At 49.0% G+C, this 22,302-nt stretch overlaps 1 protein-coding gene across 2 annotated transcripts in view; it reads left to right on the forward strand.

The window, feature by feature from the left end:
- Positions 1–18,900: 18,900 nt before the first annotated feature.
- The window catches only part of LOC147119963 (T-cell-specific surface glycoprotein CD28 homolog), a 100,475-nt gene continuing 97,073 nt past the window's right edge, over positions 18,901–22,302 (forward strand). For both annotated transcript variants that reach the window (XM_085985414.1, XM_085985413.1), the window contains exon 1: positions 18,901–18,969. In XM_085985414.1, coding sequence (XP_085841540.1) covers positions 18,906–18,969 — 64 coding nt within the window. In that variant the 5' untranslated portion in view covers positions 18,901–18,905. The remainder of the gene's footprint in view (positions 18,970–22,302) is intronic.

The raw sequence follows: 22,302 nt of genomic DNA on the forward strand, positions 1-22,302 counted from the left end.
TCAATAAAATTGATATACCTATCAATTCGTCCAATAAAAAGCGACGAGTTAGGAACGTAACTAAAGGTTTTTATTGACTAAATAACAGAGCCCACCCTCGTGGGTGATCGGGTCCAACAAGGAGGAATACCAGCCAGTCGACTACCTTTATACCTGGGCAGGTAGGTGGAGCCATGGGCGGAGTCGGAGGTGGTCAGCCCAGGTATAACAGCGCGACAAGAGGCGACCTCGTATAGTGATACAACAGTGAGAACAGTGATAACAATACAACAGTGATAACTATAGTGTAACGATAGTGAACGATAAAAGTGGTTTACCACAATGTTTTAAGTCCAGTCCCTCCTTTTCAAACAGTTTCTGCCGAATGTAATTTGAACTGAGGCCCGCAATAAGGGAGTCTCAAATTAGCTCCTCCTTGTACACGATGGCAGACACGGCCTTACAGTTACAGTCTCTGCCCAGTACTTTTAGGCTTAGTATAAAGTCCTCTAGTGACTCACCGTGCCGCTGCGTGCGAGTAGTCAGAAGATGCCTGGCGTACACCTCGTTTATTGGCCGCATGTAGTGGGCCTTCAGAATGGTGCAGGCATCCCTGTAGCTGGTGGCATCTTGGATGAGAGGGGAGACCTGATGGCTCACCCAGTTTCGCAGGATTCCCAGTTTCATGTCTCCGGTAGCGGTTGCGGCTGCTATGGTGGTGGATGAGTTTGCAATGAAAAATTCGAAGCATTGGAACCAGTGTCCGAACTGTGTGGCTGCGTCTGACGCATGGGGGTCCAGATCCAAGCGCTCTGGTTTCAGGAGTCGATCCGTCTTGGTGTTTTAGTGATTAAAATTGATGTGCCTTCAATAACTCAAAGACAAGGGGCTAGAAATTGACTTTGGGACGGCCAGCTCGCGTGCGCCCAGAAATTACCGTTGCGCGCGGAGCCACTTGCGCCCGCCGGAAATTCACTTTCAGCGCCCCAAGTCGAAGCCGGCCGCAAATCAAGGGTTTCGGCGCCCCCGCTTGGGGCGCTGAAACTGAATATCGGCGCGCTACGTGCCGCAGCGCCACCCGCTGCGGAGCGGCAGGCTGCGGTACTGCAGGCCTTCCTCCCTCTCTTAAGGGGGAGGTGCCTGCAACAGCGCGATCGCCGCTCGCTAGTGCCTGCAAATGAGCCCGGCACCACGGTGAAGTGCCGGGCTCCCGGAAAACAGCCGGCAATGCCGCGGGGGGGGGTGGAGGAGGCCGGGGATGGAGGTGCGGGCAGGCGGCCGCCGAAAAAGCGGCCGGCCGCACATCCGCCTTAACTCGCCCCACTACCGCATCTGGTAGGCCCCGTTTTCTGGTCGCTGTTTGCGGCCGCCGCGGAAGAGGCGGCCGCAACTCAAGATGGCGGTCGGGCCGGTAGCGGGGCACTGCGCACACCGATGACGTCATCGGTGGCGGCGCAGCGCTACTGGCTAATGCCGCCATTACCGCACCGCTGAATATCGGGGAAAGTTTAGCAAGTGGCGCAAAAGCCCTCTTTGGGCGAAAACTGGGCGCAAAGCCAACCGAATTTCTAGGCCAAGGAGTTTAAAGGATTCAACTAAAGGCTTTTAATCACTAAGAACATTGCAGCATTGCAGGTCTTCCCACATCGGGTTCGTCTGGTAGGAATGACTCATACAGCTCTTGAGACCTTTATATGGCAAAAGACAGGGGCGTGGCCAATACACACAATAGGAACAAAAGGGGGCGGTTCACACAATACAAGCAAGTAAAACACATGGGCTGATGAAGGCATATATTTCATTTTGGGGGTGTTTGATGGGACAGTGTAGAGGGAGCTTTATTCTGTACCTAACCTGAGCTGTACCTGCCCTGGGAGTGTTTGGTGGGACAGTGTAGAGGGAGATTTACTCTGTATCTAACCCATGCTGTATCTGCCATAGGAGATTTTGTTGGGCCAGTGTAGAGGGAGCTTTACTCTGTATTTTACCCGTGCTTTACCTGCGCTGGGAGTGTTTGATGAGACAGTGTAGAGGGAGCTTTACTCTGTATCTAACCCGTGCTGTACCTGCCCTGGGAGTGCTTGATGAGACAGTGTAGCTGGAGCTTTACTCTGTATCTAACCTGTGCTGTACCTGGCTAGGGAGTGTTTGATGAGCCAGTGTAGAGGGAGCTTTACTCTTTATCTAAACCGTACTGTACCTGCCCTGGGAGTGTTTGGTGGGACAGTGTAGAGGGAGCATTACTCTGTATCTAACCCGTGCTGTACCTGCCATAGGAGTTTTTGTTGGACCAGTGTAGAGGGAGCTTTACTCTTTATCTAACCCGTGCTGTACCTGCCCTGGGAGTGTTTGATGGGGCAGTGTAGAGGGAGTTTTACTATATATCTAACCCGTGCTGTACCTTCCATGGGAGTGTTTGATGGGACAGTGCAGAGGGAACTTTACTCTGTATCTAACCCGTGCTGTACCTGCCCTGGGAGTGTTTGATGGGACAGTGTATGTAATGTTATCTAAATAACGTAATTACAAGTCTCCCAAGCAGTTGTAGTGGAGTGCCATTTATTCAGTCCTGACTCTGTGTCTCCTGGTACATTACCTCAAGCATGGCCAAGATGGCGTCGGATCCCGCCCCCGGATATGACATCAGCCATCAACCAGCTGTCAATCAAACCCCGCTGTCTTTACGACAGCTACGTTTATCCGTACATCTTCCCCCTTCAATGAAGACATAACACAGTAACAACATAACATAACATAACACATGGAACACTTGTTAACATCATATAGAAACAGTCAGTGTAACTACACCGTTGAACTAATTGCAGGTAGGTATAAACTTTACCCACACACAGGAGTCCATTAACTGTTTACAGTCTTATCAATCCCTGTCTGCAGGTCAAGTTTAACTACAGGCTTTCTGGTGCGCTGTGATCTGCATGGCTGAACCACCCCAGTTGTATCCCTTAAGTTCATGTCTGTACCACACATGTCCCTTGTCACATTATCACTACTCTGTCCTTCGTCACTTTGTGGCATTTCCCTCATCTCGTCTCTCTGTGGCATTTCCCTCATCTCATCATCCTCTCTGTCCTCCTGAGGCTTAAAAGTCTCTGTGGTTTTCAGTAGGTGCTGCGAAACACATTGCCGTTCTCTGTCATGACCTGGGGGCGACCTGTTGTAGAACGGTGGCTCTTTTAGGCCATGACTCAGGCCCTTCAATGCGAACTATATCCTTCTCCTGTAGAGGCACTAGTGTAGTGGCTGTGCGGTCATGAAGTGTTTTTTGTTTCTGTTGTAGTTTCCGAGCCTTGTCTGCCCACACCTCATCTCTGTGGTCAGGTGTGACATAACTGGGAAGTCGTGTACGGATTTTCCGACCCAGTAAGAGCTCAGCTGGAGACTTGCCACTTGCTAGCGGGCCTGCCCTGTACAACATCAGGGCCAGATATGGGTCAGTGTTGCTGTGTGCTGCTTTCTTTAATAGTCTTTTCACAATCTGTACCCCCTTCTCCGCTTTTCCATTAGCCTGAGGATAGAGCGGACTGGAGGTTACATGATTAAACTCATACTCTGAAGCAAATGACTGAAACTCATGACTGGCATAGGAAGGGCCATTATCAGAGGCCAGGGTTAGAGGGATGCCCTGCCTGGCAAAGATTGACTTCAGGTGAGTTATCACAGCTCTTGATGTGGTACTGGACAAGAGAGCCATCTCCGGATAATTGGAATAATAATCAATAACTAACAAATAGTCTTTTCCTTCATAGTGAAATATATCAGTTCCGAACTTTTCCCAAGGTTGTGGTGGGAGCTCTGTGGTAATGAGGGGCTCTTTTGTTTGCTTGTAGTGATACTCCTGACATGTAGCACACTCGCTGATCAACTGGTCAATAGCAGAGTTCATGTTTGGCCAGTAGAGTGCCTCACGTGCTCTCCTTTTTGACTTTTCTGCACCCAGGTGCCCTTCATGTATCCTGTTGAGCATTTCTTGTCGCATAGAGGTGGGCACTACAATCCTGTCACACTTAAGCAGTAGTCCATTGACCACAGAGAGCTCAGACTGAATGTGATAATATTGTTTACATGACCCATTTTTCCAGCCCTCTTGAAGATTTCTCATTACTTTATTCAGGACTGTGGCCTTTGATGTCTCTGTGACTATCACTGATAGTTGTTCCTGTGTGGCGGGCAATGCTGCGTAGACCATATCCACATGAAGAGCCACATCCTCTTCTGATTCACTGTTTTGTGTGGCGTAAGGCGCAGCCCTGGATAGTGTGTCTGCTATGAACATTTGTGTCCCTGGCACATATGTTAGCTCGAAATCGTAACGTTGAAGTCTCATCATTAGGCATTGTATCTGTGGTGACATGTCACACAGATTCTTCTTTGCGATCCCTAGCAGTGGCTTATGGTCCGTTTCTAGGATAACCTTGGGAAGACCATAGATGTAGGTATGAAATTTTTCACACCCAAATGCCAAGACAAGGCACTCCTTCTCGATTTGCGCGTACCGGCACTCTGTAGCCGTCATGGAGCGTGACGCATACGCCACTGGTCGCCATTCTCCTTCATCTTCCTGTAGAAGGACAGCCCCTAATCCATTCTTAGAGGCATCTGTGGACACTTTCGTCCTCTTCTTAGGGCAGAAGAACTTCAGTAGGGGTTCACTTGCTAGAATGTATAGCAGCCCCTTCCATTCTCTCTCCTGTTCATGTCCCCATTGGAACTCTGTCTCTTGGTGCAGCAGTTTTCTCAGATGAACAGTTTTCACTGCTAGATTTGGAATGAATTTTCCTAGGTAGTTAACCATGCCAAGGGCCCGCTGAACCCCTTTCTTGTCCTTTGGTTTCTCCATGTCATGTATAGCCTTTACCTTTGACTTGTCTGGCTGAATCCCCTCTGTAGAGATCTTGTCTCCGAGGAATGTGATTTCATTGACACTGAACTGACATTTGTCTTTATTTAGTTTGAGTCCATACTGCTATATTCTCTGAAGTGTTTTCTCCAGTCTGGTGTCGTGCTCCCCCTGAGTGGAGCCCCATACTACCAGATCATCCACGTACACCCGCACTCCCTCCAGGCCCTTGATGATTTGCTCCATTGCTCTGTGAAAGATTTCTGGGGCGGAGCTAATACCAAAGGGCAGACGCTGGTAGGAGTATCGACCAAACGGGGTGTTAAAAGTGCACAGCTTAGCACTTTCTTCATCAAGTTTCAACTGCCAGAAACCGTGCGAGGCGTCCATCTTGGAGAAGACTTTCACTTCTGTCATTTCGCTGACTATTTCCTCTCTCTTTGGAATTTGGTAGTGCTCTCTTTTGATATTGGCGTTAAGGTCCTTGGGATCCATGCAGACACGCAATTTATCAGTTTTCTTTGAATTGACACAGACCATGGAATTTACCCAGTCAGTCGGTTCCTCAATCTTCTTTATGACAGCTAGTCCCTCCATGCGGCCTAGCTCTTTCCTCAGTTTTTCACGGAGAGCCACTGGAACTCTCCTGGGTGCGTTAATCACAGGTTGCGCATCCTCTCTCAGTTTGATGGATTATGTAAAGGGCAGTGCTCCGAAACCCTGAAATACATCTGCATATTTGTGTGCTATAGTCTCATGAGTCAGATTTGTACTATCTTGGGGGGCACTCTGCACACAGTTCAGTTCATTGATAGTATAGACTCATTTTACCAAGCCCAAATCCACACAGGCCTTATCCCCCAACAGTGACTCATGTCCTTCAGGCACTATAACAAAGGTCAAAGGGTGAATGTGATTTTTACCTTAACATTCAGCCTACACGTTCCTTTTGTTTCAATGCTTTGTCCATTGTACCTTCAAAGACACTGTCTTGTTCAGTATTTTAGGTCGCACTTTGAGATTCCGTGCATCACTCCAACTTATGAGGTTTGCCTTAGCACCTGTATCTAGCTTAAAGGGAACAATGGTGCCATTTACCAGCAAGGGAGCTATCCAAACTTCAGTCTTTGGTCCTACAGAGTGCACTTCATTAGTATTTTTGCCCTGTTTTGACTCATTTTGCACCATTCCAACAAACAAAGTCTCTGCTCCTGTCTCTTCAGTCTCAATAGCATGCACTGTCTTTCTACCTTCAGTTTTCTCTTCCCAAAAACACATCTTGGCAAAGTGATTCCTGCCTTTACATTTTGCACAGTTCTTCCCATAAGCAGGACACTGTCTGGCTACGTGTTTATTACTGCACCGTCTGCATTCATAAGGCATCATCGTCTTGAACTCCGTGGGTCCTCTTGTGTCCCTTTTGTGTACCACATCCACCGGCAGGTTTTTCAGCCCCAGGGCGCTCCCGCCCGCTGCTGTGCTGCTCCCTTCGAAAGTTTTTGTGTGCATGGCTGAGAGTTCACTAGCATGACATATTTTCACTGCTGCATCCAAATTTAGGTCATTGTCTCTAAGCATTCTCTCCCTCACCTTCTTGTCGAGTATTCCAAAAATGACTTGATCACGTATCATCGATTCCTTCAGGTCCCTAAAGTTGCATGTTTGTGCTTTTATTTTCAAGTCCGTCAAAAAAACATCAAAGGATTCTCCTTGCTTTTGCACGCGGGAGCAAAACACGAATCTCTCATACGTTTCATTCTTTTTTGGAGTGCAGTATTCGTCGAACCGTTCTATCACCTTGTCCAGATCATTTTTATCATCTTTGACTGCAAACGTAAATGTATTAAACAGCTCGATTGCCTCCGATCCAGCCATTGTTAGCAATAAAGCTACTTTACGTGTTCCAGAGCTAGTCGAAGCGTCAATCGCTGTGAGGTAGAGAAGAAAGCGTTGCTTGAAGACACGCCAATTTTCATCCACATTTCCTTCTAGTTACAGGCTAGCCAGAGGTTTTATTCCTTCCATTGTTGTAGTATGTCCTTATCGTGAGTTCTATAAATCCTGGTACCATGTAATGTTCTCTTAATAACGTAATTACGAGTCTCCCAAGCAGTTGTAGTGGAGTGCCTTTTATTCAGTCCTGACTCTGTGTCTCAAGCATGGCCAAGATGGCGGTAGATCCCGCTCCCGGATGTGACGTCTGCCGTTAACCAACTGTCAATCAAACCCCGCTGTCTTTACGACAGCTACGGCTTTCCGTACAACAGTGCACGCAGCTAATAGATACACACCAAAGAACACTGCCCAGAGAGCATGTTTCAGAACAGAAAGAACAGCGAGAGTTCTAAAAATGGGTGACACAGACATAAAACGCTTCAAAAACTGTGGATATTGTGGAAACAACTGGCATGGAGAGAAAGAGTACTGCCCTGCCAAAGGAAGGCAATGTACTAAATGTGGTAAACGGAACCACTTTGCTAAAGTCTGCAGGACTGTTTTCAGAAAAGCAGTACACACAGTGAGTGACAGCCAAATGCCAGATAGAGAGCCAAATGCAGAGGAACTGTTTATTGATTCTGTGTCACAGAAAAAACAGATTTCAGAGACTGAGCAAGCCTATGCCGATATTGAGATAGGAAAACAGGGCAAAGAGCTTAAGTTTAAACTAGACACTGGAGCTCAGGTTAATGTAATTCCTTAGTGAGTGTCACAGCTTGAAAGATGAGTGTGAGCTACAGCCTCACGCAGACTGACCAGCTATGGGGGGGAGCAGCTCATTGTAAAAGGCACATGCGTGATGAAATGCAAGTACAAAGAAAGCGACATGATGCTGGATTTTACATTATTGACACTCGAGCGCCTCCAGTGCTAGGTCTAAAGGCATGTTTAGACATGGACCTCGTCAAGCTAGTGCTATCATTGACAGCACCAGTTGAGAAGCAAACAGTCATGGAGGAGTTTGCTGATGTTGTCAAAGGAATCGGACTATTCCCAGGTGAATGCACCATTCACCTTGACCCAGCAGCAACCCCTGTGGTTTGCCCACCAAGAAGGATACCCCTTGCTCTACGTAGTCGCCTGAAGGAGGAACTGCAGAGCATGGAGAATACAGAAATCATCGTCTGGGAAACAGAACCGACAGAGTGGGTCAACGCGTTAGTAATGGTTGAGAAACCATGTAGAGGCAAGCTCAGAGTCTGTCTCGACCACAGAGATATTAACAAGGCTATCAAATGCCCTCACTACCCTGTACCAACGCTAGATGACATCACACCCAAGCTAGTGGGAGCACGTTACTTCAGTGTAATGGACGCATGATCAGGATACTGGACTATCAAGCTCACGGAAGAGTCATCTAAGCTAACAACGTTCAACACACCATTTGGACACGACCGATTTCTGCATTTACCATTTGGTCTTATCTCAGCTCAGGATGAATTCCAGCGGAAGATCGACGAAACCTATGAAGGCCTCGACGGAGTAGTCGCAATCGTAGATGACATCCTCATCTACATAAGAACATAAGAAGTAGGAGCAGGAGTAGGCCATACGGCCCCTTGGGCCTGCTCCACCATTCAATAGGATCATGCTGATCCGAATCTAGACTCACGTCCACTTCCCTGCCCTCTCCCCGTAACCCCTAATTCCCTTATCTGCTAGGAAACTGTCTATCTCCATTTTAAATTTATTTAATGTTGCAGCTTCCACAGCTCTCTGGGGTAGCAAATTCCATAGATTTACTACCCTCTGAGTGAAGAAGTTTCTCCTCATCTCAGTTTTGAAAGGGCAGCCCCTTATTCTTAGATCATGCCCCCTAGTTCTAGTCTCACCCATCAGTGGAAACATCCTCCCCGCATCCACCCGATCAAGCCCCCTCACAATCTTATATGTTTCGACAAGATCGCCTCTCATTCTTCTGAACTCCAATGAGTAGAGTCCCAACCTACTCAACCTTTCCTCATACGTCAATCCCCTCATCTCCGGAATCAACCGAGTGAACCTTCTCTGAACCGCCTCGAGAGCAAGTATATCTTTTCTTAAATATGGAAACCAAAACTGCACGCAGTATTCCAGGTGTGGCCTCACCAATACCCTGTATAACTGCAGCAAGATTTCCCTGTTTATATACTCCATCCCCCTTGCAATAAAAACCAAGATTCCATTGGCCTTCCTGATCACCTGCTGCACCTGCATACTAACTTTTTGTGTTTCATGCACCAGGACCCCCAGATCCCTTTGTATTGTAGCACTTTGCAGTTTCTCTCCATTTAGATAATAACTTGCTCTTTGATTTTTTCTGCCAAAGTGCATAACCTCACACTTTCCAACATTATATTGCATCTGCCAAATCTCTGCCCACTCACTTAGCCTGTCTATGTCCTTTTGCAGGTTTTTTATGTCATCCTCACTCATTGCTTTCCCTCCCATCTTTGTATCATCGGCAAACTTGGATATGTTGCACTCGGTCCCTTCCTCCAAATCGTTAATATAGATTGTAAAGAGTTGGGGTCCCAGCACTGACCCCTGCGGAACACCACTAGTTACTGATTGCCAGCCCGAGAATGAACCATTTATCCCAACTCTTTGTTTTCTGTTAGATAGCCAATCTTCCACCCATGCCAGTATATTACCCCCAATCCCGTGATTTCTTATCTTGATCAGTAATCTTTTGTGTGGAACCTTGTCAAATGCCTTTTGGAAGTCCAAATACACTACATTCACTGGTTCCCCTTTATCCACCCTGTATGTTACATCCTCAAAGAATTCGAGCAAATTTGTCAAACATGACTTCCCCTTCATAAAACCACGCTGACTCTGTCCTATTAAATTATGTTTATCCAAATGCTCTGTTACTGTTTCCTTAATAATGGACTCCAACATTTTGCCAACCACAGATGTTAGGCTAACTGGTCTATAGTTTCCAGCTTTTTGTCTACTTCCCTTCTTAAATAAGGGTGTTATATTAGCAGTTTTCCAATCTGGCAGGAATAGCGAGGAACATGACAGTAACCTCCGTGCGATGCTACAAAGATCACGGGAGAAAGGTATCCGTCTCAACCCCGAGAAAAGCATAATCGGATCCACCGAGATCAGTTATTTCAGGCATCGCCTCTCAACTGATGGCATTAAGCCGTATCCAGAGAAAATCTCCGCCATCAAGAAGATGGAGCCACCGAAGAACCGCACAGAGCTAGAGACAGTGCTAGGCATGGTTAGCTACTTAGCCAAGTTTGCCCCGAGCCTCTCCGAAATCAACGCACCCATGCGTCAGTTGCTCAAACAATCCAATAAGTTCCTGCGGGATAAACAACATGACACAGCATTTCAGAAAATGAAAGACCTAATCACCAGAGAACCAGGACCAGTTCTTGCCTACTTCGACCCCAGCAAAGAGCTCAGACTACAAGTGGATGCGTCAAAGTACGGACTAGGAGCAGTATTACTGCAAGAAGGAAAGCCCATCGGCTACGCTTCCAGATCTCTCACAGACAGTGAAATCAACTATGCTCAAATCGAGAAAGAGCTATATGCAATTCTGTTCGGATGTAAGCGTTTCCACCAGTACGTCTATGGCCGACAAGTCATTGTGGAATCTGACCACAAGCCCCTCGAGTCAATCATGAGGAAACCACTAGCCGCAGCCCCACCAAGGCTAAAAGAATGATCCTTCAGCTACAGAAGTATGACTTCACAATCACTCACCGTCCAGGCAAAGACATTCCTGTCACAGACACGCTCTCCAGAAAGTCTCTTAGCTACCAGGACAGCAGCCTCAGTGAAGGCATGGATGTGCAGGTGCACATGGTGTACAACAGCTTACTGTTGACTCAAAACTGAAGGAGATCCGAGCAGGAACAGAGAAAGATGCACAGCTCACACTGCTGAGCAAAGTCATACATGAAGGCTGGCCTGAGGAAAGGAGGAAATGCCCTCAGAGCATAGCTGAATTCTGGAACCACAGAGACAAACTGTCACAAATCAACGGAATCATCTTCAAATGGGAGAAAATCATCATTCCTACCAGTCTCAGAGAAGAGATGTCGAAAAAATTCATGCTGGACATATGGGCATGGAAAAATGCAAACAAAGAGCACGTGACGTTATGTTTTGGCCCGGAATGTGCAAACACATTGAGGACATTATCGGAAAATGTTCCATTTGTCTAGAACGTCGCCCATCAAATGTAAAAGAGCCCATGATACCTCATCGTATCCCAGACAGGCCCTGGCAGGTCGTCAGCTGCAAGCAAGTGCATGCAAAACGTGTACAGAGACAGCAACACCAAAAGAGATACTTTGACAGGTCAGCTAGACTACTGCCGCCGCTGCACAATGGAGAATCCATCAGAATCCAGGAGCATGACTACTGGAAGCCAGCAGTCGTCATCCAGCCAGCTGACACTGAGCGATCGTATCACGTCCGCACCCCAGAAGGACAGGTGTACTGCCGCAATCGCAGGCACCTCCTGAACACCAAGGAACAAAACTGTCATTCCGATGAGAGGTCAAGCCTAGAGTTATCCTTGACTTGTGAACTGTCAAAGGGTGTAGGCGGATTGCTGCCCTAAAAAAAACTGTACATTGTTATTGAAACGTTGAGATGTTTTCAGTGCTAGTTAAATGTTGAGTTTACTTATATGTTGATGCTACTGAGAACATTATGTAGAAGAAAGGTTCAAAAGTAATGCATAACATTTTTCTTTTAAAAGAAAAGGGATGTAACATTTGCATGTTGAATTGTCATTGGCCCGCAGGCATCTGTAAGGAATACCTATTATATTCACATGTGATCACATGCTGAGTTGTCATTGGCCTGCAGGCATCTGTAAGGACTGCTATTGTTTTAGTAGACCCAGGGTCCTGACTCCATCGTGTCCTCACAGTACTGTACTGCTGTGAGTCAGAACAAACCTAATGCTTCATTAAAAGAGTTTAAACTGTAATACTCCGTTGTCCTGCAATTTATTATTTTTGTACAAAGTGTGCAAAACAAGACAGGAGTGTTTGATGGGACAGAGGGAGCTTTACTCTATATCTAACCCGTGCTGTACCTGCCCTGGGAGTGTTTGATGGGACAGTGTAGATGGTGTAACATTTGCACATTGATTTATCATTGGCCCGCAGGCATCTGTAAGGAATACCTATTATATTCACATGTGATCACATGCTGAGTTGTCATTGGCCTGCAGGCATCTGTAAGGACTGCTAGTGTTTAGAAGACCCAGTAGGGGTCTGGACTCCATCTTGTCCACACGGTGCTGCTGTTTGATTGAGAAAGCTTACAGACCTGATGCTTCATTAAAAGAATTTAAACTGTAATACTCCGTTGTCTTGCAATTTATTATTTTTGTACAAAGTGTACAAAACAAGACATGGTGTCAGAACAGGGATTTGAAATGGACATCGTTGGAGCTCCCTTACCTCGAATGAATTGGGAATCCTTGAACTTACATAGAGAATGGAGCAAGTTCAAGCAACAGGTGCAGTTGATGTTTTCGGGTCCACTGAAAAGCAAAGGGGAGGAAGAAAGATGCAGCTACCTACTCCTGTGGATCGGAGAAAAAGGGAGAGACATTTTTAACACGGTCTCTCACTGCGGATGAAGCAAAGGTACTGAAAAGTTATTTTGATCATTTTGAAGCATATGTGATGCCCAAGACAAATACGATATTCGCTAGGTACAAGTTTCAGGAGAAAGTACAAGGAGCTAGTGAGTCATTTGAACAGTTCGTGACTGAGTTAAAATTGCTGGTAAAAGACTGTATATGCAGATAAAGATGAGATAGTCAGAGACCGCATCATGTTTGGAATACATTCAGCTAAAGTGAGAGAGAAACTTTTGAATGTTGGGTCCAGGCTAACGCTGGACAAAGCTATGGACATAGCTAGATCGCACGAGATAGCCCAAGCACAGTTGAAAACCATAACCGGCGCCACGAGCAGCTCGAGTGAACAGACAGTGCACGCAGTTAATAGATACACACCAAAGAACACTGCCCAGAGAGCGTGTTTCAGAACAGAAAGAACAGCGAGAGTTCTAAAAATGGGCGACACAGACGTAAAACGCTTCAAAAACTGTGGATATTGTGGAAACATCTGGCATGGAGAGAAAGAGTACTGCCCTGCCAAAGGAAGGCGATGTGCTAAATGTGGTAAACGGAACCACTTTGCTAAAGTCTGCAGGACTGTTTTCAGAAAAACAGTACACACAGTGAGTGACAGCCAAATGCCAGATAGAGAGCCAAATGCAGAGGAACTGTTTATTGATTCTGTGTCACAGAAAAAACAGATTTCAGAGACTGAGCAAGCCTATGCCGATATTGAGATAGGAAAACAGGGCAAAGAGCTTAAGTTTAAACTAGACACTGGGGCCTAGAAATTCAGTATAGCCACTTTTGGGGCGGAAAAGTCGGGCGGCCGCTAAAGTTTACGCACGGCGCAAAGTCGAGGCCACTTCGCCGATATTCAGTAGCTTCGCCCTAAGAGTTTGCTCGAGCGCTAAAACTGGCGTTACACAACTATCTTTAGGCGCAAAGCCGGCGGTGCTGAGCTAAGCCGCCGAGGCCGGGCGCAGCGCAGGTGCGGTCATTTCTTGATTGACAGCAGACACCCTGGCGCCGGCCAGCTCTTAAAGGGGGAAGGGTCGAGTTCGTCTGCTGCCACGCCCTGGACACTGCAGCCCTCCAGCTAGGCCTAAACACTGCTGCTGATCAGAAATAGCGCCGGGAAAGATGCAGAAGGCCCGTGAACGAGCGCAGCGCTTCACTGGCCATGATTTGAGGGTGCTGGTTAGGGCTTTGGAGAGGAGACGCAAACTCTTGTTCCCGGACAGTGGCAAGAAGCCTGCCACCAGCGTCTACAGGAAAGCCTGGAGGGAGGTCGCCCACAGGGTCACATCCAACAGCGAGGTCCCCAGGAACGCTGTCCAATGCCGGAAAAAGTTCAATGACCTCACAAGGATTGTCAGGGTGAGTCCCCTTTCCAGTGTCCTCCTCATCCTTGCATGTGCACCTCACATTATGGGCAAAGGGACCTAAAAGCCCTAATGGCCAGCCCTCATCCAGCAGCTATGGGACTGGCATGAACATCAATTGCACATTCTGCACTTTACACACTGGCCAAGCTACTCGACCATGGGAGGCAGTGCACACAAGATCTGGGCACCACACTGGCCAAGCTATTCGAACATGGGAGGCAGTGCACACAAGATCAGGGCACCACACTGGCCAAGCTATTCGACCATGGGAGGCAGTGCACACAAGATCTGGGCACCACACTGGCCAAGCTATTCGACCATGGGAGGCAGTGCACACAAGATCAGGGCACCACACTGTACTTAGAGGCCGTCCTTTCTCTTGCAGGCCAAGCTGGCACACAATCAGAAGAGCCGGACTGTGACCGGGGGAGGCCGTCCCCAGATCCAGCAGCTCAGTGCCCTGGAAGAGCGCGTGGGTAGCCTCATGGGTGCCCGGGTGATTGGGCCCGTTGCATCTGGAGATGCCGGCCCTGTTCTGGGCACCAATGGTAAGGACATCACCTTTTGGACCTCTCTCGTCCCACTTGCGCTTCAGATCTACATCCTTTGCCACTGTCCGACCAATGCGCTGAATGCCACCACTCATGCCTCCCTTGCTGACGCCCTCTCCTCACTCTAAAGCTACTCTTGTGCCTTCCTGCTTTCAGATGGTGAGGAGGAGGTCCCTGAAGCTGCCAGTGACAGCCCCTCAGAAAAGGAGGAGGAGGAGGAGGAAGAGGAAGAGGAAGGCGGCCCATCAGGGGAACCCTCAGCCGCGCCAGGGGATGCCAATGGAGGGGACACGTCTTCCCTGGAGGAGAGCCAGGGGGAAGTGTCGGAGGGGAGTGTAGCTCCTGTGCCCAGTGGCGTGCAGCAACGCGGGAAGGGTCGGGCAGCTCGGCGGCCTTCTTCCCAGAGGGGGGAAGGGTTGCAGGGGAGTGTAGTTGCTGGGCCCAGTGGCATCCAGCAACGCGGGAAGGGTCGGGCAGCTCGGCGGCCTTCTCCCCAGAGGGAGAGTCCGGCCTCCAGTCCGGAGACGGTCCTCGCCAAGGAGGTGCGCCTCCTCGATCAAATGTCCGTGGACTCGGATCGCCGGCACACCGAGTTCATGGGGGTTGTGGCACAGTTGCCTGAGGCCATCGAGTCCCTGGCTCATAGTGTGGCCGATTTCGGGGCCTCACAGGCCAGGAGTTTCGAGCAATTCGAAGCAGCACAGGCCGCGAGTCAGGCCGAATTCGGGGCAGCACAGGCAGCGAGTTGGGCAGAATTCGGGGCAGCTCACGCAGCGAGTGGCCAGGTGATCAGTTGTGCCGTGCAGTCATTGGCTGGTCTGATGCGGGCACAGACCAGGGCAGTACGGGCACTCACTGCTGCCACACTCGCTATGTCAGCCAGGCATCGCCAGGGCACCCGCCGCGCTGCAGCAGCACAGCGGTCTGTCCTTCAGCAGATTGCTGCGCATGCTGCAGTGCTGGCCCGGGCGAGTGCCAGTGTCTCAGGCGAGCAGCGAGCGCCTGCCATCAGCCAGCTTGCCCCCATTCCTGCAGCCGCCACTGCCACTCCCCCAGTGGAGCTGCGACGAGCTGCTGGAGAGACTGATGCTGCCCAGCCACAGCTGCAGCAGTCACCAGCCGGCCCCTCGAGGGCCAGAGCTCGTCTAGGCCGACCCCCAAGGGCATCTGCCGTCACGCCATGTGCCCCTCAGGAGCCTTCCCCCAGCCTTGCAACAGCCACTGGGCACACTTTGGGGAGGAGCAGCAGGGCGGCCAGGGGCCGCAAAAGGCTGGACAAGGAATCGCCCTCGCGGGCCACAAAGTAGAGGGTGTGGGCAAATGTGTTTTTATATGGGGATGGTTGTTTTTATATGGGGATGGTTGTTTTTATATGGGGATGGTTGTTTTTATATGGGGATGGTTGTTTTGTTTATGGGGATGGTTGTTTTGGTAAGGCCGAGGATGAAGGCCATTTTTGTGGAAATGTTCTGTTATTCCTCCCCAGGTTGTGGGAGTGAGTCATGTGTGTGACTGTTTTTTGGGGGTGTTGTCTGTTTTTGGGTTTCATGTGGGAAGGGCCCTGAGTTTGTTCAATAAAGCATTTTATTTATTCAGCTTGTCCATGTTTGATGTTTGAAGTGGTTGTTGGCTTAACCGGCTGAGGGCTTGCGGAGCGGCTGCATTCAGGTCCCTTCATTGCCACAAGCCATTCCCTGACAGGGGGCCTAGAAGTGACGTTCAATAAGCCGCCGACGGGCGGCCCTTGGACCTTGTGGCTCCCTCCTGGGCTGGTACTCCTCCTCCTCCTCCTTCTCCTCCTCATGCTCCTCCTGCTCCTCCTCCTGAGGTGGTGCTCCAGTGTGAGGTGGCAGGGCCTGAGTCCTGCGGATAGCCAGGTTGTGCAGCATGCAGCAAACGACCACGACCTGGGAGACTCTCTCCGGCGAATACTGCAGAGATCCACCGGAACAATCCAGGCAGCGGAACCGTTGCTTGAGGACGCCAATCGTTTGTTCTATGATGTTCCTAGTGGCTTGATGGCTTTCGTTGTATGCCTCCTCAGCAGGGGTCCTGGGCGCGCGGAGCGGGGTCATGAGCCAGGTACACAAAGGATAGCCTTTGTCCCCGATAAGCCATCCTCTTGGGGGAGGCTGTGCCTGGGACATGTCAGCCACAGTAGTCTGTCGCAGGATAAATGCATCGTGGCTGCTGCCTGGAAAGTGGGCATTGACAGCTAGGATGCGCTGCCTGTGGTCACACACCAGCTGTACATTCAGGGAATGGTAGCCCTTCCGGTTGCGGTAATCCTCGGCATTGTCGATAGGTGCCCGCAAAGCCACATGCGTGCAGTCAGTGGCGCCCTGCACCATGGGGAAGTCCGCGATCCTTGCAAATCCAACTGCACGCTGCTGCTGCCCCTCCAGGGTCATGGGGAAGGAGATGAATTGGTGTCTCCTTCTGAAAAGGGCATTGGTCACCTGGCGGATGCAGCAATGCACGGCGAACTGGGATATGTTAGCAATGTCCCCAGCAGCGGCTTGGAAGGAGCCGCTTGCATAGAAGTTCAGAGCCACCGTGACCTTCACTTCCACCGACAGAGACGTCCTGCACCTCAGCTGTGGACGCAGATCTCTGTGAAGCAGCTGGCAGATCTCTGCAACCACCTCCCTTCTGAAGCGCAGCCTCCTAACACACTGCGCGGCAGTCATGGTGAGATAGGACACCTGCTGGCGGTATTCCCTGAGTGGGTAAGGCCTACGTTGCCGACGCCTGTTGCCCCCTCTGCGTCTAGCCAGGGCTGCCCCTCTCACACAGCGTCTGCGAGCCCTTCGCACATAATGCTGAAACTGAGGGTTGGCACCCCATGCAGCCCCCATAATATACTGGCAAACAATGACATCACAATGAAGGCGAATTACCAAGCTCTGGCCTGAAGCCAAAAATACCTCTCCTATGTTGGGCCAAAGCCGTAAGCTCTCTTCCTTGGTCTCTGTCCATAAATCCGTTGCACAAGAGTGATTGCTGCAAAATGGCTGGCCTTTACAGTTCAGGGTAAGTGCCCTTTAATTTGCGCTCCCCGCGGCCCGCATGGCCTCTGCTGCGTTCCATTTCACAGTTCTTAGGACCGCCACGCCCACATTGGGCGGGCGCGACTGAAGTTCCGGATTGGGGCGCACAAAGGGCGTTGCACGAGGAAATGACGTCATAATCTGCGCGCGCAGCTGAGCGCCAGCAAACACTTTGCGCCGGTGCTAAATGTCTACTGAAGTTGGGCGTAGGCGCAGATCGCGCTGCGCCCGGCCGCTAAGTGCCTAGCGCTCGAGATCTACTCCTCCTAAGGCGCTAACGGCTGGCGCACGCAACTGAATTTCTAGGCCTGGATCTCAGGTTAACGTAATTCCTCTGAGTGAGTATCACAGCTTGAAGGATGAGTGTGAGCTACAGCCCACCTCATGCAGACTGACCGGCTATGGAGGTGAGCAGCTCATTGTAAAAGGCACATGCGTGATGAAATGCAAGTACAAAGAAAGCAACATGATGTTGGACTTTTACATTGTTGACACTCGAGCACCTCCAGTGCTAGGTCTAAAGGCATGTTTAGACATGGACCTCGTCAAGCTAGTGCTATCATTGACAGCACCAGTTGAGAAGCAAACAGTCATGGATGAGTTTGCTGACGTTTTCAAAGGAATCGGACTATTCCCAGGTGAATGCACTATTCACCTTGACCCAGCAGCAACCCCTGTGGTTTGCCCACCGCGAAGGATACCCCTTGCTCTACATAGTCACCTGAAGGAGGAGCTGCAGAGCATGGAAAATACAGAAATCATCATCCGGGAAACAGAACCGACAGAGTGGGTCAACGCGTTAGTAGTGGTTGAGAATCCACGTACAGGCAAGCTCAGAGTGTGTTTCGACCCCAGAGATTTGAACAAGGCATCATGGGCTCTTTGACATTTGATGGGCGGCGTTCTAGACAAATGGAACATTTTCCGACAATGTCCTCAATGTGTTTGCACATTCCGGGCCAAAACATAATGGGCCAGAAATTAGGATCGGGGGCTTGCTGTACCTGCCCTGGTAGTGTTTGGTGGGACAGTGTAGAGGGAGCATTACTTTGTATCTAACCCGTGCTGTACCTGCCCCGGGAGTTTTTGTTGGGACACTGGGTGCCTGAAATAGAATGAATGCCATTCCCAGCACTGACGTGCCTCATCTTGACGAACAAAATAGTCACAAAACTTAAACTGGGGTAAAAAAATGGGTGACTGATAAAGTCCTGAAGACCAGACAGTGTCATGTCAGCCTCGCTGCGTTCTGCTACTCAGTCACAATAGTGCAACGTTGAATGGTTCTGACTCAATTTAATGGGAAATGCTGTGCTGCGTAAGAATTTTTTAAGCTTTCAAACAGAAAACCTCATTTGTCAGCCTCCCACATACTTCTGGTATCGGGCCGAGGCTGTTCTTGGAGCCGACCACATCCTGTCAGCTGACAGGTTTCATTGTGACTATAAAACTCGTGCCAGTTCACCCGGAGAACAATAAACCAGGGGCATCATGAAGTATCTGGGCCAGTCTGTCGCCTCGCTCATCTGCCTTCTGGCAGCCCTGAAGACACCAGGTAATTTTTCCCACTCTTCTCCCCTCTCGTCCCCTCCTGAGTATTGTTACTCCGCAGTGCTCAGGCTGCCTCTCCACACTTGGCAATGTTTCTTTTTAAAGGATTACTGTGAAGTCCGCGTTCCCTGCAGCCCGTGGCTTGCATTACTTTCAGCAGGTCGCTGACGAGCCCCTTGGAAAGGCCTGGGTTGGGCTGGTGGATATAACCAAACCAAGGAAGATCCAGGATCAGTCTCCTGTCTGTACTGATTTAGCGGATTTCGGTGTCAGCCTTAGCACCGTGGTAGCTCTCTCGTTCCTTAGTCAGAAGGTCATGTGTTCCAGCCCCACTCCAGGGATTTGAGCCCATGATCCAGGCAGACACTGCCAAGTGCAGTACTGAGTGAGTGCTGCACTATCGGAGCTGCCGTCTTTCAGATGAGATGTTAAACTGCCCTCTCAGGTGGACGTAAACGATCCCACGGCACTATTTTCAAGAAGAGCAGGGGAGTTCTCCCCGGTGTTATGGCCAATATTTATCCCTCAACCAACACCATGGAAACAGATTACCTGGTCATTATCACATCGCTGTTTGTGGGATCTTGCTGTGCACAAATTGGCTGCTGCGCTTCCTATGTTACAACAGTGACTACACTGTAAAAAGTACTTCATCGGCTGTGAAGCGCTTTGGGACGTTCTGAGGTTGTGAAAGGCGCTGTAGAAATGCAAGTCTTTTTTTATTATTTCAGCTGGGGCAGGAGATGGGGTCCTTTGTCCATGTGATATTGAGCATTAAAACAACAAATCTTTGGTGAAGTTGTATGACATATGTTAAAGTATGTGATGCAGTTCCGAACATATAGTGAGGATATTAGAACCGTGGCAAGGGGCAGCGTAGAATCACTAGAGTGACTCCAGGATTGAGAGGTTAGGGTTATGAGGAAAGGCTCATTGGGGGGGTTTTCTCTGAAACAGAGAAGGGCTAAGGCGGAACTAGCGGAGATTTTCAAAATTCTGAAAGATTTTGACAGGGTAAATAGTGAAGGGTTATTTCCACTGGTTGGTGAATCGGTAAGAAGGGGAGACTAAACAATGAAGGAAGAAGTTTGAAGAAATATTTTCACACAGGATTATTAGAATATGGAATGCTTTACCATAAGTGGCTATTGAGGCAGAGACTTTAACATCTTTTAAAAGGGAATTGGTAAGGAATTGAACAGGAAGAATATAAAAGGATATGGGGAAAGGGCGGGAAATTGGGATGAGAGCAGATAGCGCCAGTTGAAGAGTAGGCAACAGGCACGATGGGCCTCCTGTAATTTCAATGATTTATGAATTGGCCTCAGTACCTCTGGGTTTGGGTTCTTGCTCCAAAAGGCGATCAAGTGAGTCTTGCTGGTAAGTGCATGGTAGTGCATATCGATTGTGAGCAAGAGGCAGGCTCAGAATTGTGGTGCTCTCCAATGCATCAATTTCCCATTTACACCCATTGGAAACAAAAGAAAGACTTGCATTTCTACGTCTTTCACAACTTCAGGACGTCGCAAAGTGCTTTACAGCCATTGAAGTACTTTTGAAGTGTAGTCGCTGTTGTAATATAGTAAATGCGGCAGCCAATTTGCGCACAGCAAGCTCCCACAAACAGAAATTAGTTAAACGACCAGATAATCTGTTTTAGTGATGTTGATTGAGGGATAAAAACGTTGGCCAGGACACCAGGGAGAACTCCCCTGCTCTTCTTCGAAATAGTGCCATTGGATCTTTTGCATCCACCTGAGAAGGCAGACGCCTCCTCTGAAAGACGGCGCCTCAGACAGTGCAGTGCTCCCTCAGTACTGCAGTGGGAGAGTCAGCCTAGATTTTGTGCTCAAGTCCCTGATGTCCCTTCCAAAAATGACCTAACATAATCCCAGTTTCATGACATGCTCCGAAGAATGGTGCTTTGTGCCGTCCTTGGTCGCTGATTCAGGTGGGAGATTGGATCTCGGTGTTGGAGCAAAACTTCGGGGGAGGCTGACTGAACGCGCTCACACAAGTGGAAGGAATCAGAGGTGTTCCAAGGGGAATCTCCCAACGTTACTGCACCTCAGCACCGACCCATGGTAGCACTATCCCCTCCCTCCTCTCCTGGGGGACTTGGCTCTATGCTGGGGCCACAGTTCCAGGGGTGCCCTCCAGTAACTCACCCAGATGGTCCTCTGTTGTGGTTCAGCCATGGAGTGTTGGCAGGAATTTTGGTTATCGAGTGCATCGTGGGTAAGGAGCCGCCGCCTGCCTTGATGCATGCGCAGTTTCCTGTAGAGGTCAATGTGTCACCACTTGGAGCAAGGAACCCTGTGTGATTTTGGCCCCTATTGTCCGAGAAAATTGAAGCCAATTATAGGGCCCCTCAGTATTTGGGTTTTAGAAGCCGGCAGATTGTAGGGTGAGGGAAACATGCAGACGGGGCCTTTGGTTTGACATTTCAGCAAAGCCTATTTTACAAACCTTTCACTTCAAGGTTTAATCCGCTACTTGAAAGTAAACAGCCAGAAATTCAGCTCCTTAAAGGGGAGGATGGTAGTCAATACACAATTTCAAAACTGAGATTGATAGATTTTTGTTAGGCGAGGGTATTGAGGGTTGTGGAACCTAGGCGGGTAGATGGAGTTAAGATACAGATCAGCTATGATCTAAAAACAGAAAATGCTGGAAATACTCAGCAGGTCAGGCAGCATCTGTGGAGAGAGAAACAGAGTTAACGTTTCAGGTTGTTTTGGTTCTGACAAAGGTGCAGCCTGACCTGCAGAGCATTTCCAGCCTGTTCTGTTTTTATTTCAGATTTCCAGCATCCGCAGTATTTTGCTTTTGTATCAGCTCTGATCTAACTGAATGATGGAGCAGGCGCGAGGGGTTGAATCGCCTCCTGTTCCTATGTCACTATGTACACAGTAACTGTCTCAGTGGGGATGATCTTTGTAAAATGTACCCAGCACTGATCAACAGAGCTCTGCATATGAGAGTGTAGCAAATGAAGTAAAACTATTTGCAATGCTGAGTATAATTTTGTGTCACCCAAATTGAAAAGTGTTACTGGTGGATTGGAAAGGCTTTAAAGTAGAAGCCGCAAGGACCACTCCATGATCTAATTAAATGGTGCAATAGGCTGGAGGGGCTGAATGACATACTCCTGTTTCTATGTCCAAACGTTGCTGATTCTGAGGATTACTGCATTGTGAGGTAAAACATTCCCAAGGGCAATTGGGGATTAACAATAAATAACGCCCACATCCCGTGAATGAATTAAAAAAAACACAGCTCAACATAGGTTCAGTGCAGACAACTGGGAGGTTCTTTAAAATTATGAGGAGGTGAT

Source organism: Somniosus microcephalus, chromosome 4, assembly GCF_052327205.1.
Source record: "Somniosus microcephalus isolate GS21.2 chromosome 4, FLI_Smic_1.0, whole genome shotgun sequence".
Taxonomy (NCBI): domain Eukaryota; kingdom Metazoa; phylum Chordata; class Chondrichthyes; order Squaliformes; family Somniosidae; genus Somniosus; species Somniosus microcephalus.